The sequence below is a fragment of the Giraffa tippelskirchi genome, chromosome 1 (genome assembly GCF_054371585.1).
Source record: "Giraffa tippelskirchi isolate mGirTip1 chromosome 1, T2T-mGirTip1v1.2.pri, whole genome shotgun sequence".
In the NCBI taxonomy this organism is placed as follows: Eukaryota; Metazoa; Chordata; class Mammalia; order Artiodactyla; family Giraffidae; genus Giraffa; species Giraffa tippelskirchi.
In genome coordinates this window covers 87,725,044-87,740,852 of record NC_137275.1, presented here as the reverse complement: position 1 = coordinate 87,740,852, position 15,809 = coordinate 87,725,044, and the positions used below count along the sequence as shown (strand labels likewise).

At 40.4% G+C, this 15,809-nt stretch overlaps 1 protein-coding gene across 3 annotated transcripts in view; it reads left to right on the top strand.

The window, feature by feature from the left end:
• Positions 1 to 14,252, top strand: part of MANBA (mannosidase beta) — a 129,197-nt gene extending 114,945 nt beyond the window's left edge. For all 3 annotated transcript variants that reach the window (XM_081483134.1, XM_081483123.1, XM_081483114.1), the window contains 3 exons: positions 7,392 to 7,534; positions 8,396 to 8,653; positions 12,597 to 14,252. In XM_081483134.1, the coding sequence (XP_081339260.1) occupies positions 7,392 to 7,534; positions 8,396 to 8,653; positions 12,597 to 12,821 (626 nt within the window). In that variant the 3' untranslated portion in view covers positions 12,822 to 14,252. The remainder of the gene's footprint in view (positions 1 to 7,391; positions 7,535 to 8,395; positions 8,654 to 12,596) is intronic.
• Positions 14,253 to 15,809: the final 1,557 nt, after the last annotated feature.

The window sequence follows — 15,809 nt, the reverse complement described above, 5'->3', positions numbered from 1 at the left end:
TTATGTACCACAGCTTCTTTATCCACTCATTTGTCAATGGACATCTAGATTGCTTCCCTGCCCTAGCTATTGTAAATAGTGCTTGGGGGTCTTTTTCAATTTTGGTTTCCTCAGGGTATATGCCTTGTAGTGGGATTGCTGGGTTGATGGTAGTTTTATTTTTAGTTTTTTAAGGGGTCTCCATACTGTCTTCCATAGTGGCTGTATCAATTTACATTCCCATCAACAGGGCAAGAGGGTTCCCTTTTGTCCATACCCTCTCCAGCACCTGTTATTTGTGGATTTTTTGATGATGGCCATTCTGACTGGTGTAAGGTGATATCTCATTGTAGTTTTAATTTGCATTTCTCTGATAATGAGTGACGTTGAACAAATTTTCATGTGTTTATTAGTCATCTATATGTCTTCTTAGGAGAAAAATCTGTTTAGATCTGCCCACTTTTTGATTAGGTTGTTTGTTTTTCTGGTATTGAGTTGTATGAGCTGCATCTGTATTTTGGAAATTAACCCTTTGTCAATTGTTTCGTTTGCTATATTTTTCTCCCATTCTGAGGGTTGTCTTTTCATCTTGTTTATAGTTTCCTTTGCTGTTCAAAAGCCACCACATCTTCTTTATTCATTCATCTATTGATTGACACTTAGATTACTTACACATCTTTGTTGTTATAAATAATGCTACAGTGAACAATGGGGTGCATATATCTTTTTAAATTAGTATTTTTATTTTCTTTGAATATATACCCAGCAGTGAAATTGACAGGTTTTATTATAGTTCTATTTTTAGTTTTTCTGAGGCACCTCCAAGTTGATTTCCATGATGGACACATCAATTTATATTCCCACCAACAATGTAGGAGGGTTCCCTTTTGCTCCATATTCTTGCTACCGTTTATTTGTAATTGTTTTGATGATAGCCATTCTGACAGGTGTGAGGTGATACTTCATTGTGGTATTGATTGGCATCACTTATGATCAACGATGTTGAGCATCTTTTCATATGATGTTGGCCATCTATATTTCTTCTTTTGAAAAAAATGTATTCAGGTCTCCTCCCAATTTTTTGATTGAGTTATTTGTTTGTTTGGTTTTTTCTATATTGAGTTGTATGGGCTGTTTGTATATTTTGTATATTAAGCCCTTAATGGTTGCATCATTTGCAAATATTTTCTCTCAGTCAATAGACTGTCTTTTCTTTTTGTTTATGGTTTCCCTTGCTGTGTGAATGCTTTTAAGTTTAATTAGGTCTGTTTGCTTATTTTTGCTTGTGTTTCTTTTGCCTTAGGAGGCAGTTCCAAAAATATATTGCTACAATTTGTGTCAGAGTGGTCTGCCTGTGTTTTCCTCCAGGAGTTCTACGGTTTCTGATCTTACATTTAGGCTCTTAACCCAGTTTGAGTTTATTTTTGTAAATGGCGTGAGAAAATGTTCTAATTTCATTTTTCATTTCTTCTTTCTCAAGATTGTTTTCACTACTTGGGGTCTTTTGTGTTTCCATACAAATTTTAGGAATATTCGTTCTAGTTTTGTGAAATATGCCAGTAGGATTTTGATAGGGATTGCATTGAATCTGTAGATTGCCTTGGGTAGCATAGTCATTCTAACAGTATGAGTTCTATCCATGAACAAAGCATCTCTACATTTGTTTGTGTTGTCTGCAGTTTGTTTCATCAGTGTCTTATAGTTTTCTAGGTACAGGTCTTTTCCCTCCTTAGATTTATTCCTGAGTATTTTATTCTTTTTGGTGTGGCTTCCTTGATAGCTCAGATGGTAAAGAATCTGCCTGCAATGCAGGATACCCAGGTTCGATCCCTGGGTCGGGAAGATTCCCTGGAAAAGGGAATGGCAACACACTCCAGTATTCTTGTCTGGAGAATCCCATGGCCAGACTATGGGGTCACAAAGAGTCAGACACGACTGAGCGACTAACACTTTCACTTTCGTTTTATTCTTTTTGATGTGAAGGTAGATGGGATTGTATCCTTAATTTCTCTCTTACAGTTTGTTGTTCAGTTCAGTTCAGTCGCTCAGTCATGTCCGACTCTTTGCGACCCCATGAATTGCAGCACGCCAGGCCTCTCTGTCCATCACCAAAATTCAACAAATTACTGTAGGTTAATTTTGTATTCTGCATCTTTACCAAGGTCATTGATGAGCTCTAATAGATTTTGATGCCGTCTTTAAGATTTTCTTAGTATCACATCATCTGCAAACATTCCTTCCTTTCCAGTTTGAATTCTTTTTCTTTTTGTCTGCTGTGGCTAGGACTTTCAGTACTGTGTTGAATAAAACTGGGCATCCTTGTCTTGTTGATCTTAGAGAAGTACTTTCAGTTTTTCACTGTTGAGTATGGTGTTAGCTGTCAGCTTATATATGGCCTTTGTTATGTTGAAGCATGTTCCCTCCACACCCACTTAGTGAAGTTTTTTTTTTTTAATCATAGGTGGATGTTGAATTATTTCAGAAACTTTTCTGCATACATGGAGATGATCATAAGGTTTTTCCCCTGGTTTTGGAATCACGTTGGTGCTGGCCACATGTAATGAATTCAGAAGCATTCCTTCCTCTTCCGTTTTCTGGAAGAGTTTGAAAAGGATTGGTATTAGTTTTTCTTTGAATGTTTGGTAGAATTCACCAGTAAAGCCATCTGGTCCTGGACTTCTGTTTTTTGGAGGTTTTTGGTTACTGATTCAGTCTCCTTAGAAGTAATTGATCTGTTCAGATTTTTTTAAAAATCTTTTCATGATTCAGTCTTGGAAGGTTATATGTTTCTAGGAATTTATCCATTCCTTCTAGCTTGTCCAGTTTGTTGGTGTATAGTTGTTCATACTAGTCTCTTATGCTTTGTACTTCTTTGGCATTAGTTGTAGTGTCTCTTTCATTTCTGACTTTATCTTTTTTTGGTGATAAGTGTGGCTGTAATTTGATCGATTTTGTTTATCTTCTGAAAGAACCAGATCTTGGTTTCACTGATCATTTCTATTTTTAAAAGTCTCTATTTTGTTTATTTCACTCTGATCTTATATTTTTCCTTCTACTAACTTTGGGTTTTGTTTGCTCTTCTTCTTCTAAGTTCCTTTAGGTATAGGGTCAGGTTGTTTATTTGTAATTTTGCTTGTTTTCTGAGCTAAGTTTGTATCACTAAAATTTCCCTCTTAGAACTGCTTTTGCTGCATCCAATAGATTTTGAGTCATTGTGTCTTTGTTCTCATTTGTTTCCAAGTATTTTGATGATTCTTTGAGTTTCTTCGGTGACCCATTGGTTGTTTAGTAACATGTTACTTAGCTTCCATGTTAGTGTTTTTTGCAGTTTTGTTTTGTTTTTTCCCTTGTGGTTGAGTTCTAAGAATCTCGTAGGATTGTGGTTGAAAAACATGCTTGATATGGCTTCAGGTTTCTTAAATTTATTGAATATTGTTTTGTGGTACATCATGTGGTTCATCCTAGAAAATGTTCTGTGTATGTTTGAATCAAACGTGTATTCTGCTGATTTGGATGGAATGTTCTGTATCCGTCCATTTGATCTAATGTGTTTCCTGACTGATTTTCTATCTGGGTGATCTGTCCACAGATATGAGTGGGGTGTTAAATTCCCCTACTCTTATTATGTTACTGTCAATTTCTCCCTTTATGTCTGTTAATATTTGCTTTATGTATATAGCACTCTTTTATATATGGGTGCATATCCATTTACAGTTGTTACATATTCTTTGATCCCTTGATCATTATATCATGTCCTTCTTTGTCTCTTATCACGTCTTTGTTTTAATGTCTATTTTGTCTGATATATTAATAAATATTGGCATCCTGGCTTTTTCTGATTTATATTTGCATGGAGTACTTTTTTCAATCCCGTCACTTTCAGTTCTGTGTATATCTTTAGATCTGAAGTGTGTCTCCTATTGGTAGCATATGTATGAGTTTTGTTTTTGTGTTCATTCAGCCACTCTGCATCTTTTGATTGGAGCATTTAGTCCATTTACATTTAATTACTGATAGGTATGTACTTCTATTTTGTTCATTGTTTGGGGATTATTTTTGTAGTTCTTTTTAGTTCTTGTCCTCTTCCCTCCCCTGTTGATTTGATGACTATCTTTAGTTATGTTTGGATTCCCTTATTTTTGATGTTTATCAATTGTAGATTTCTGGTTTGTGATTACCATGCAGCTTATATATAGCAATCTATATATAATGTACTGCAATATATGTGATCATTTTCAGTTGATGATCTCTTAATTTCAAGCATTTTTAACAACCCTGCATTTTTACTCCCCCACCCTTGTCATGGTTATTATTTTTAGTTTCATATTTTACATCTTTTTGTTTTGTATATCTCTTAACTAATTATGGATATAGATGACTTTTACTACTTTTCTCTTTTAACTTTTCTGATAGCTTTGAATATGGTTGATTTACTACCTAATATTTGCCTTTATTAATGAGCTTTTTCCTTTTATAGTTTTCATGTTTCTATTTGTAGCCTTTTCTTTTTCACTTAGAGAAATCCCTGTACCATTTCTTATGAAGCTGGTTTGCTGGTGCTCAATTCCTTTTAGCTTTTGCTTCTCTGCACATCTTAGGGCTTCTTTATCAAATCTGCATGAAAGTCTTGCTGAGTAGAGTATTCTTGTTTGTAGGTTTTCCCCTTTCATCACTTAGAATTTATTGTGCACTCCCATCTGGCCTGCAGAGCTGCTGGAAGTCACTTGATGGCCTCACTGGAGTTCCTTTGTGTATAACTTGTTGCTTTTCCCTTGTTTTTTAATATTCGTTCTTTAACTTTAATTTTTGCCACTTTAATTACAGTGTATCTTGATGTGGACCCCTTTGGGTTGATCCTCTCTATGTTCCAGGACCTAGATGTCTGTATCTCTTCCCAAGTTAAGGAAATTTTCAACTATTGAGTCTTCAAATATTTCTCTGCCCCTTTCTCTCTTCTTCTGGGACCATATAATGTGAATATTAGTGCCCTTGATATTGTACCAGAGGTCTCTTAAACTCTATTTTCTTTTTACTGTTTTTTTTTTTTTTTCTGTTCAGCTTCAGTGATTTCCTCTACTCTGTCTTCCATCTCCCTGATCCATTCCGCTGTATCGTTTAATCTACTGTTGATTTCTTCTGGCGTATTTTTCATTTCAGTTGTATTTTTCGTCTCTGCTTAGTTCTTCATATCTTCTAACTCTATTTTAAACTTCTCACCGTGTTCATCCATTCTTCTCCCACGTTCTTTGATCATCTTTGTGATCATTACCCTGAACTCTTTCTCAGGTAGTTTGCCTATCTGCGCTTCAGTTGGTTCTTCTTCTGGGGTTTTATCTCCTTCCTTTGTTTGAAACATGTTCCTCTGTCACCTCATTTTGCCTAACTGGCTGTTTTTATTTCTCTGTATCTGGTAGGTTGGTTACATTTCCTGACCTTGGAGAGGTGGCCTTTTGTAGGAGATATACTGTGTGTCCCAGTAGCTCACTCCTCTCTGGTCATTAGTGCTATATGCTCTAGGGGTACCCCTCTGTGGGGTGTATTGGTCCTTCTGTGTGGTGGACCAACTACTGTCATGGTCTGACAGACATGGCTGGCCCTTGGCCCAGTTGGTTGCCAGGCCCTGCCTTGTGTGGAGCCTGCTGGGTACTTGTTGGTGGGGCCAGGTCATGAGGCTGCTGGCTGCAGAACCCTGGAGGATCCTGTACTACTGCTTGCTCACTAATGGTCAGAGCCGGGTTCTCAGGTGAGTGGTTACAGGGCTGGGGCTCATGGGTCTAGTCTTGGCCTACTGGTAGTTGGAGCCAGTTCCTAATATGGCTGGCACAGGTTCTAGGGTATCCTAAATGGGCCAGCACCAGCTGACCCACTGGCTAACTGAGGGGGGCTGGATCCCAGGGCAGTTGGCTGAGGACTCAAAATTTCTCAGAGCCAGTTTTGGTCTGCTCTTTGGTGGGGCCACGGGTACTGGAGCTGGTGCCAATCTGCTGTGTTGGTTATATCCTAACAAGGTAGGCTGCAGGGCTGCAGTGGTCCTGGGGCTGGTGTCTGCCCCTTGCTGGGTGAAGTTGGGGCCAGTAGGTGAAGCCAAGGCCCAGAATATTTTGGGGGTGGTTCTGGCTGGCTTGTGGCTGAAATGTGGGTCTCCAGATTTCTGGCTGCATGTCCCTGGGGGGTTTAGGGCTAGTGCTTATACACTGTTGATAGCACTGGGTCCCAAGCCCTCTGGTGAACAGGACTATGATCTTAGGAGCCTTGGGCTCAGGAGGTCTTAAGGCAGCCTGTCTGCTATAGGGTGGGGCTCTGTCCTTGTCCAGCCAGTTGCTTGGCTTGAGGTGTCCCAGCACTGGTGCAGACAGGTTGGTGGGTGGGGCTGGATCCTGGTGCTAATTCTCTAGAAGGAGGATTCCAAAATGGCACTTAGTGCCTTTGCCTCCAAGGTGGGCTCTAGTTGCTTCTTGCCTCTTCGGGAGACCCTCCAAGATCAGCAAATGAGTCTGACCTGGGCTCTTTTCAAATAACTGCTTCTGCCCTGGGTCCCAGAGGGTGTGAAGTTTTGTGTGTGCCCTTTAAGAGTGGTGTCTCTGTTTCCCCCAACCCTCTGTGACTCCTGAAATTAATCCCTACAGGCCTTCAAAGCCAAGCTTTCCAGGCACTTGTCTTCCCAGGGCTGGATCCATGAGCTGGGGAGCCCTATGTGGGACTCAGACTCCTTGAGGAGCAATTGTAGTTATTCTTACACTTGTGGTTCACCCACCCCTGAGGTGTGGGTCTTGACTACATAACCTATGCTCCTCCTACCCATCTTATGGTTCCTTCTTTATATCTTTAGCTGTCGATGATCTTTTCTGCTAGATTTCGTCTTTCTCATAAAGAGTTGCTCTCTAAACAGCTGTGATTTTAGTGTGCTCACAGAAAGAGGTGAGCACAGGGTCTTCCTGCTCCACCATCTTGTCCAGCCTCTGTAATAGTACTTCCTCTAAGTAATTCTTATAAATGAAGAGTTGTAACAGATGTTAACTGCCAATGCTCCTGATTCCCTTTTTCATGTGTAAGTAGGAAGAAGGAACATTGGCGCATTGAGCTCCTGGAAGCAGAACTGCAAAATGAGAAAGTGCCAGCCAGGAATCACGTTTAGGCTCAAAACATGCATATAGCATGTTTGACTTAACTGCTTGAGCTTCCATTTCCTCATTTGAAGAGTGCGATGGTAATGGCTACCTCCTCCAGATTTGAGGCTGACATGACGTGATGTCCAAAATGCTCCTTGCGCTCCACAAAATGGGTTCTCTCTGCTGTCAGCTCTCTTCCACGCTCAGTGCCCAGAATGTGACAGGTCACACACCTGGGCCATGTGGACAGTGACTCTCACTGCTTGACCCTTACCGTTTCCTAACCCACCTGATTATTTGTAGAGTATGGAGGAAAGTGGAAAATGCTTCACTACTTTGCTCGTCATTTCTTCGCCCCACTGTTACCGGTGGGTTTTGAGGATAAAGATGTGCTTTTCATCTACAGTGTGTCAGACCTTCACTCAGACCATCAGATGATGCTCACTGTAAGTTGCTTGGACTCTTTTTTTCTTTCTGTGGTAGAGGGAGAATTTTAGATTTCTGTCATTATTTGGTTCTGTTATATTTTGGAAAAAAGAAAAGAGAAATTTGTATCAAAGTGTTTCTAGTGCCTGTAGCAGAAAATGGGCTGTTCTTAAAATCTGAAAGTCTACATTCAGGACAAAATCCTGCTGTTTATTCTATGACCTTAATGTCTCGGTTCAGTTTTCTCATCTGTAAAATGACACCAAGGTGCCTTTTTAGAGGATTTCTGTGGGTAGTGAATACAATAATTAGATGAGTGTGAATTGTAAACTGTAAAATGACACTTAAATCAAAGATTATTGATAATCATGAGAAGCTGAGAAAAGCCTAAACTTTAAAAAATAAATAATTTAAAACAGTATATTAAAGTGGAAATCAGTAAAATTATACAAAATATATATGTGGGAAAGTGAAGTTGTTATTTAAAACAAAGTTAAGTAAAAAGAGAGGATAGAAACTTGAAGTCCTAGGTGGCTACCGTTGGGAGGACATCGAGACTAGATCAAGTTTTTGGAATAATTACAATGCCTGAGGTCCTGTGCCTTCCATAGATTATTTAATTCTCACAACAGCCTGTGAAGTTAGTGCTTTTTATTATTTGTTGTTCTCGCGTTATGTATAAAGAAATGGATACTTTGAGAAGTTGAATTCGCATCTTAGTTACATAACCAGTACTTGGTGGAGCTGAGGTTAAACTCAAGTTTCACAGTCTCTTAATCAGTTCTGCTATTGTGACTTCCATCTATTATTACTACTCTTATTCTCTAAAAAAAATTAGGAACTAAGAATGTTTGGTTTTCTTCTGTCTTGTTTCTCCCCAGGTGAGAGTCCACGCTTGGAGTTCCCTGGAGCCTGTATGCTCTGAGTCGACTGACCCTTTTGTGATGAAAGCTGGGGAGTCTGTTCTCCTCTATATTAAGCCAGTGCCTGAGTTGTTAAGAGGATGTCCCAGATGTACAAGACAAAGCTGTGTGGTTTCCTTTTACCTGTCAACTGACGGGGAACTCGTGAGCCCAGTCAACTATCACTTCCTGTCCTCACTGAAGAATGCCAAGGGGCTCCACAAGGCAAATATCACTGTAAGCACCAGTGGTCTGGAGTTGCTGTGGCTTTGAGGGCTGTCCTGCTGTTTTGCAAAATTTCCCCTTGGTACTGGGTTTATTTGGGACCTGGGGAAGATTGACCCCTTCCCACTGGAAGCAACGAGCAAATAATTTTTATTCCTGATTCAGCGTTTGTCAAAGTCTACAATGCCTGCCACGCCGGTGGTCCCATCACCTCTCCTTGTCAGGCTGGTACAGCGGAGGGTGGGCAGCAGGATCCTCACCCCTGACAGCTGGCTTCTCATCTGAGTTCCAGGCTCTGACCTGGCGCTTTCCTGCACCAGCCCTGAAGTATTACCACTTGCATTTGTAAGTGAGAAAGCCTGTTTGGGGGTTTCTCAAGTGGCTCAGTGGTAAAGAATCTGCCTGCCAAGGCAGGAGGTACGAGAAACGTGTGTTTGATGCCTGAGTCAGGAAGATCCCCTGGAGAAGGAAATGGCAACCCACTCCAGTATTCTTGTCAAAGAATCCCGTGGACAGAGGAGCCTGGTGGGCTACACTCCATGGGGTCACAAAGAGTCGGACACGACTGAGCACACACGCGCTAGCCTGTGTGGTGGGGCCGAGTAACTGTTCAGTCTGTAGCCAGGAAGTGTCAGAGCCCAGTAAAACCACTCTTCTTTTTTTTCTTTAATTTAACAAATGATTTCTTCTCTCTTTTTTTTTAACTTTCTATTTTATATTGGAGTATAGTTGATTAACAGTGTTGTGATAGCTTTGACACATTCATTTAATAATTTTTTTTAATTTTAGCCATTTGTTTATTGATTGTTTGGCTGTACTGGGTCTTTGTTTCTGCACCGGCATTTCTGTAGTTGTAGCAAGTGGGGTCTGGTCACTGCAGTGAGAAGCTCTCGCGTTGCAACTAGAGAGTAGCCCCTGCTCATAATTTACATTGCTGGTAAGTCGCTTCGGTCGTGTCTGACTCTGTGCAACCCCATAGACAGTAGCCTACCAGGCTCCCCCATCCCTGGGATTCTCCAGGCAAGCATTATGGTACACTCATTCTGTTGTGTGTTCTATGGGTTTTGAAAAATGTACAGTGACATGTGGGCTTCCCTGGTGCCTCAGTGGTAAAGAATCCATCTGCCAAGCTGGAGACATGGGTTTGATCCCTGGGTCAGGAAGATTCCCTGGAGAGGGAAATGGCAACCCACTCTTCCTCACAACTGAGTAGCTAAATGACAGTGACATGTAACAACTGTTACAGTTCACTACTCTACAATCCATTGCTTTCTGCCTTCTTTGTCTTTGCTTGTGCCCAGTCACTCAGTCGTGTCTGACTCTTTGCAACCTCACCAGGCTCCTCTGTCCATGGGATTCTCCAGGCAAGAATACTGAAGTGGGTTGCCATTCCCTTCTGCAGGGGATCTTCCTGACCCAGGGATCCAACCCATGTCTCCTGCACTGGCAGGCAGGTTCTTTACTGCTAAGCCACCTGGAAAGCCCTCCTTTATCTTTCCCTCCCCTCAATCGTTAGGAAACGCTGATCTTTTGGCAATTTACATATTTTTTCCAGAATGTCATATCGTCGGAACCATACAGTATGTAGTTCTTTCAGATGGCTGTTTTTTACTTAACAACATGCATTTAAATCTTCTCCATGTCTTTTTTTTTAACTTTTAAATTTAATATTGGTGTATACCTGATTAATAATGTTGTGATGGTTTCAGGTGGACAGCAAAGGGACTCAGCCATACTAAAAGCACCCTTAATTTTGCTTTTTTAAGGAGAGTCTATTAATGTAAAAAATTATCACTCTCCACTCTGATTTATTACTTTCAAGTTGCTTAATCACCAGATCTCTTTATCATTGTCAAGAAAAAAATGGGATGATCAGGATAGGCTGTGTTGTGAAAATTGTGTAGCCAGAAAATATGGAATCTATCTTGTTGATTGAAAACCTTTCCTTCCTTCCCCCCACCTCCACGTGGTGATTGAAAATATGTTTCTAGAAAGTTTCATTCTCTATTTTTAACCAATTATAAGTTTATCTTAGACTTCATTGAAAAGACTTAAGTGAGAGGATTTTTTTACATTTGGTTTAGAAACATCAAAACTCAGTCCTTGAAATGAAAACATAGCTTCCTTCCTAGTTAATAGTAAAATGTTCCCTTAATGAAATCTAACTTATTTGTAACATCCAATGTATAGCAGATATGAAGGAAATGACATACATTTACATGGCTTCTTTCCAGAAAAAAGCACAAAACTATTAGTAGACAAATTTGTAGTCTCTAGACAGGATTTTGAAATCTTGCATCTTTTCTCATCTAGGTCTCTATTACCTTGAGACAGCTGGGAGCGGGAAAGGAGCAGGCCTTCTTTCTCTGTCCTATCTCAGTTGTATTTCAGTGATACTTTGCATCCTAAAGGGATCCTTATGACATCCTAAAGAGATGTAATAACAGTAGCAACAGTAATAGTAATGATAGTTAACATTGTCGAAGGCTTAACATAGCCAGGCATGAATTCTATCCCCCAGGGCATCCCCAGGGGCCTTGAGCCAGAGTACAAGCCTGAGCTCCCTGCTGTGCTGTCAGATAATGCAGAAGTGAGATTTCCAATTAGAAGAAGGCAGCAACAAGAGCGAGCAGACGCCAGTGTCCCTTCTGACCTTGGCCTTGGAACAGGGTAGCTGAGGCCTTCCTGCAGCCTTGGTAGCAGCCAGGGCCAGCCATGTGAACTGTGTGCCTGTGACTGCTTTAGGGTCTTCATCAGAATGGGTGGGCAGCATGATTTGGGAATTTGATACCATCACTACTTTGGTAGAAGCAAGAAAATATATTTAAAGTGTATTAGGTAGCTCTCTTTAAATTTCTTTTCTTGCTTCTACCAAAGCAGTAATGGTGGTGGTGGTAGAGTTGTTAAGTCACATCTGACCCTTTGCCACCCCATGGACTATAGCCCTCCAGGCTCCTTTGTCCATGGGGATTCTCCAGGCAAGAATACTGGAGTCGGTTGCCATTTTCTTCTCCAGGGGATCTTCCTGACCCAGGGATGGAACCCAAGTCTCCTGCATTGCAGACAGATTCTTTACCGGCTAAGCCACTAGGGAAGCCCTACCAATGTGGGATTTCTTGTTGATAATGCAGAACCCTGCATGATGTAGCAGGCTAAGTTATATATAGTAAAATTTCCCCTTGGATATTCTTTATGTCACACATAGCCTGTGATGTCAAACCTATGGCATGGCATATATGCATGTTGAAGAGTTCTGTTTCGTGACAGATGCGTGGCTTGATCACCAGGTCCCACTCAGCTGTGTCCTCACAGTGAGAGAGGCTCACATACCCCACCTTCCAGGGAGCAGCTGTCCTCACTCTCAGCCTGTGCCAAGAGGCTGATGGGTGACAAGACTTACACTGCCCTCTCTTTTGCTATATTGTGTGGGATTCACACGTGTTTGAGGTGCTAATAAAGTGACTTTGCCAACGATGCATTAAGAGCACCAGCTCTAGTGGGATAGCTTCTGGAGATGCCTGGCTGGCTGCTGTCTGGACCGCAGGGTCTCCTCATGAGACCAAAAGGTGGGTGCCATGGCCGTGCTCCACAGTCAGCTCTGGACAGATCCTGAGCAAGTCATTAAAATCACCAGTCCTGCTGCAGAAATGTGCCTCTCTTGATGAGACCCCGAGGAAAAGATACACAGCTACAAAGCTCTGAGCTTCCTGTGAAATATTCTCCTGAATCTTTGGAGACCACATATTTCTACCCCTGATTTGAGATTACAATTTGGTGATTTTCCACAGCCTTCAGTAAATTTCCATGTATTTTTTTTTTAGCATCTGACACAGTGCATGGAATATATGACTTTAGCAGTAATAGAACCAAAATTGTAGGCAGTGCACTCCATGTTAGCCACGTAGAATAGAGAGCTCTGCTCTCCACCTTCACTTCATTTATCTTTTTCTTTCAGGCCACGATCTCGCAGCAAGGGGACACATTTGTTTTTGATCTGAAAACCTCAGCTGTCGCTCCCTTTGTTTGGTTGGATGTAGGAAGCATCCCAGGGAGATTCAGTGACAATGGTTTCCTCATGACTGAGAAGACACGGACTGTATTCTTTTACCCTTGGAAACCCACAAGCAAGAGTGAATTGGAGCAATCTTTTCATGTGACTTCACTGGCTGATACTTACTGAGGGAATCCAGGTTGTATTTTCGAGAGCTGAAGGCAACTAGAAACAAGTTGAAGAAGCCAGGAAATGCATCTGCTTGCTGTCAGGTGTCTGATTAGCCACTTGGTTCTCCCAGGGAAGGCTGTGAATATTCAGGTGATGTCCTCAACAAAGCTGTGCCTGGGTGCTGTTCAGTCTGCACCAGGGCTTTAGCTCTTCCTTTCGCACCTTTTGCACCACATGAATCAGTTCTAACCCAACTGTCTCTCCTAACCCCGTAGGAGGTCCTGTCCACATGCAGTCCTTTAAGGGAATCACAGGAACATGACCAAGTAGCTCTTTAAGAGAATCACAGGTATACTCCCAGGTAGCCCTTTAAGGGAATCACAGCAGTAACCATTGTGGTATGTGTGGAATCAAATATGGAAGGTTGTGAGGGCATGTAGGCCCCTCTGGTTAGCTTTGAGAAATACCAAACAGTTGAAATGAAATTGCTTTGTCATTATTTCCAGAGGAAATAGAGATTCAGATGTTGCAACAGAAAGAGATGTCTGGGTAGTAGCCATATTGGTTGTTGATGCTGGAAAGTTTGGTGGGATTGATTGCTGCCATTTGATTAGTTTTTGAGTAGTAGTCTTTTTTCATTTGTGAGGTTTTTTTTTTTTAATAAAATACTTGTTTTAACAATAATAATTTATTTTTTTTCAGAGGTTGTATTAATTTATTTCATTGACTTTTTTGATAGCATCATTTTATGTCAACATTATGGAGATACAATTTATAGACAGTCAAATTCACCATTTTGAGGTATACAGTTTTATGAATTTTAACCAGCATGTGTTGAAAATTCTTCAGTGGATCCCAAATATCTTTGGGTAAAAGGAAATCCATTCCAACTCATTAAGCACCACATGGTTTTAAGCCCATCCACCAAGATCTGGAATATTCCTTTTCTGTACCCATCAGCTTGACTGATACATCTCAGATGTTAATAATTCATTTTTTTCAAAGGCCATAGTGATTCTTCTTTGGGAAAAAAAAAAACTCACATTGAAATGGACATCACCTTGATCACGTTGGAAACTTTTGGGTGTCCTGATGTAAGTAGTCACCTGTATTATGTATGGGCTTCAGATTTGGTTAAGTCCAGTGAACTTTCCAGTTCAAGGCTATGGTTTGATTTGCATGTGATGAGCTTGGCAGCAAAGTGGTATTCCCTTTAACTTGAGATTGAACCATTTTAAAAAACACTGATTAATTATAATCGCTATGAAATCATTTTGTTCTGCATCATCCTGTTTATAAAATTACATTGATAGTGAAGCAAGGAGCAAAATGTTAATAAGTAGTCAATTTGAGTAAAGGTGTATAGGAATTTTTTTGTTCTGCTTTTGCAACTTTTCTGTAAGTTTGAAATATATAAAAGTTTTAAGATTATATAAATTGCATTGACAATTTGGTGTTCCGTCTGTGACTTATTTCTTCATTCCATGAACACTCAGTTGTGCCCAGTATCATGCAAGGCATTAATTTCCATTTAGCTCTGGTCAGGTTCTTAATCCACTCAATAAACTGGGAGGGTTTGAAAAATCTAGACCAAGCTATTTGAAGGGTCTTCTAGAAGAAGAATCAAGTAATTGGTTACAGAATTTACTGGCGGTGAGAGTTTGGCTTTAGAATCAAGACTAAATAGGTAATATTTTGATTTTAAAGCTGAGAAACTTTTGGCCATGGTTCAGAGACTAAAAAGAAAATAAATGCAGACAACCTACTCCTCTCCTTCAGTATGTAAGAGTTCCCTCATTTTATGTGTTATTTCAAAATATATATTTATATAGAGTTTTTCATATGTATATATGAAATATATATTTCATACAGCTTTTAAGCTGTATGAAAGACTGGGACTTAGGAATGTAACCCAGAAGATTCTTACTTGATAAATATTATATCACTTTCTTGTCACTGTTGCTGGGTGGGAGGGGGCACCCTCCTCTCCGTTAACTAGAGCATTTTTCTATTCCAGGTGCCCTTGAGTTGGGCTTTGAAGTTGATGGGCAGAATTTACATTGCAATTCTGCCCTTTCTAGCTCTGTAGCCTTAATCAAGTAATTTAACCTCTATGTTCAGTCCTCTTGTGGTGAAATGGGAATAATTACCCTCACCTTCAAGTGTGTTTTGAAGAATAAATTTAAAATGTGGCTCAAGGGCTTGATCCAGTATTGACACTTAGTGAAGCTCTGTGAATGGAGGCACCATCTTGGGTGCAACCCTGTTGTCTAGAGAGGGCAGGGCTTCCAGCCACACTGACTTGAGTTGGAATCCAGGTGCTGAGGCTTATTGGCTCTGTGACCTTGGGCAGCCACTTGGCCTTCTAGATTTTAGTTTTCTCATCTATTAAGTGGAGATGATTATCTCTAACCTTCAAAGGTAGTTGTAAAGATTAAACAGATAGGGTCTGGAACAAAATAAATGCTAAGTGGTGGTTGTACTTTTAAAACATCATTATCACCCAGTTAGTACTTGAAGCAAGGGTAAAAATGAAGCAAATAAAGGCAGATTCTTTTTTTCTTTCTTTTTTTACTTTGACGTATAGAAAGATGATGCTATGAAAGTGCTGCACTCAATATGCCAGCAAATTTGGAAAACTAAGCAGTGTCCACAGGACCAGAAAAAGTCAGTTTTCATTCCAATCCCAAAGAAAGGCAATGCCAAAGAATGCTCAAACTACTGCACGATTGCACTCATCTCACACACTAGTAAAGTAATGCTCAAAATTCTCCAAGCCAGGCTTCAGCAATATGTGAACCATGAACTTCAAGCTGGTTTTAGAAAAGACAGAGGAACCAGAGATCAAATTGCCAACATCCAATGGATCATCGAAAAAGCAAGAGAGTTCCAGAAAAACATCTATTTTTACTTTATTGACTATGCCAAAGCCTTTGACTGTGTGGATCACAATAAACTGTGGAAAATTCTTCAGGGGATGAGAATACCAGACCACCTTACCTGCCT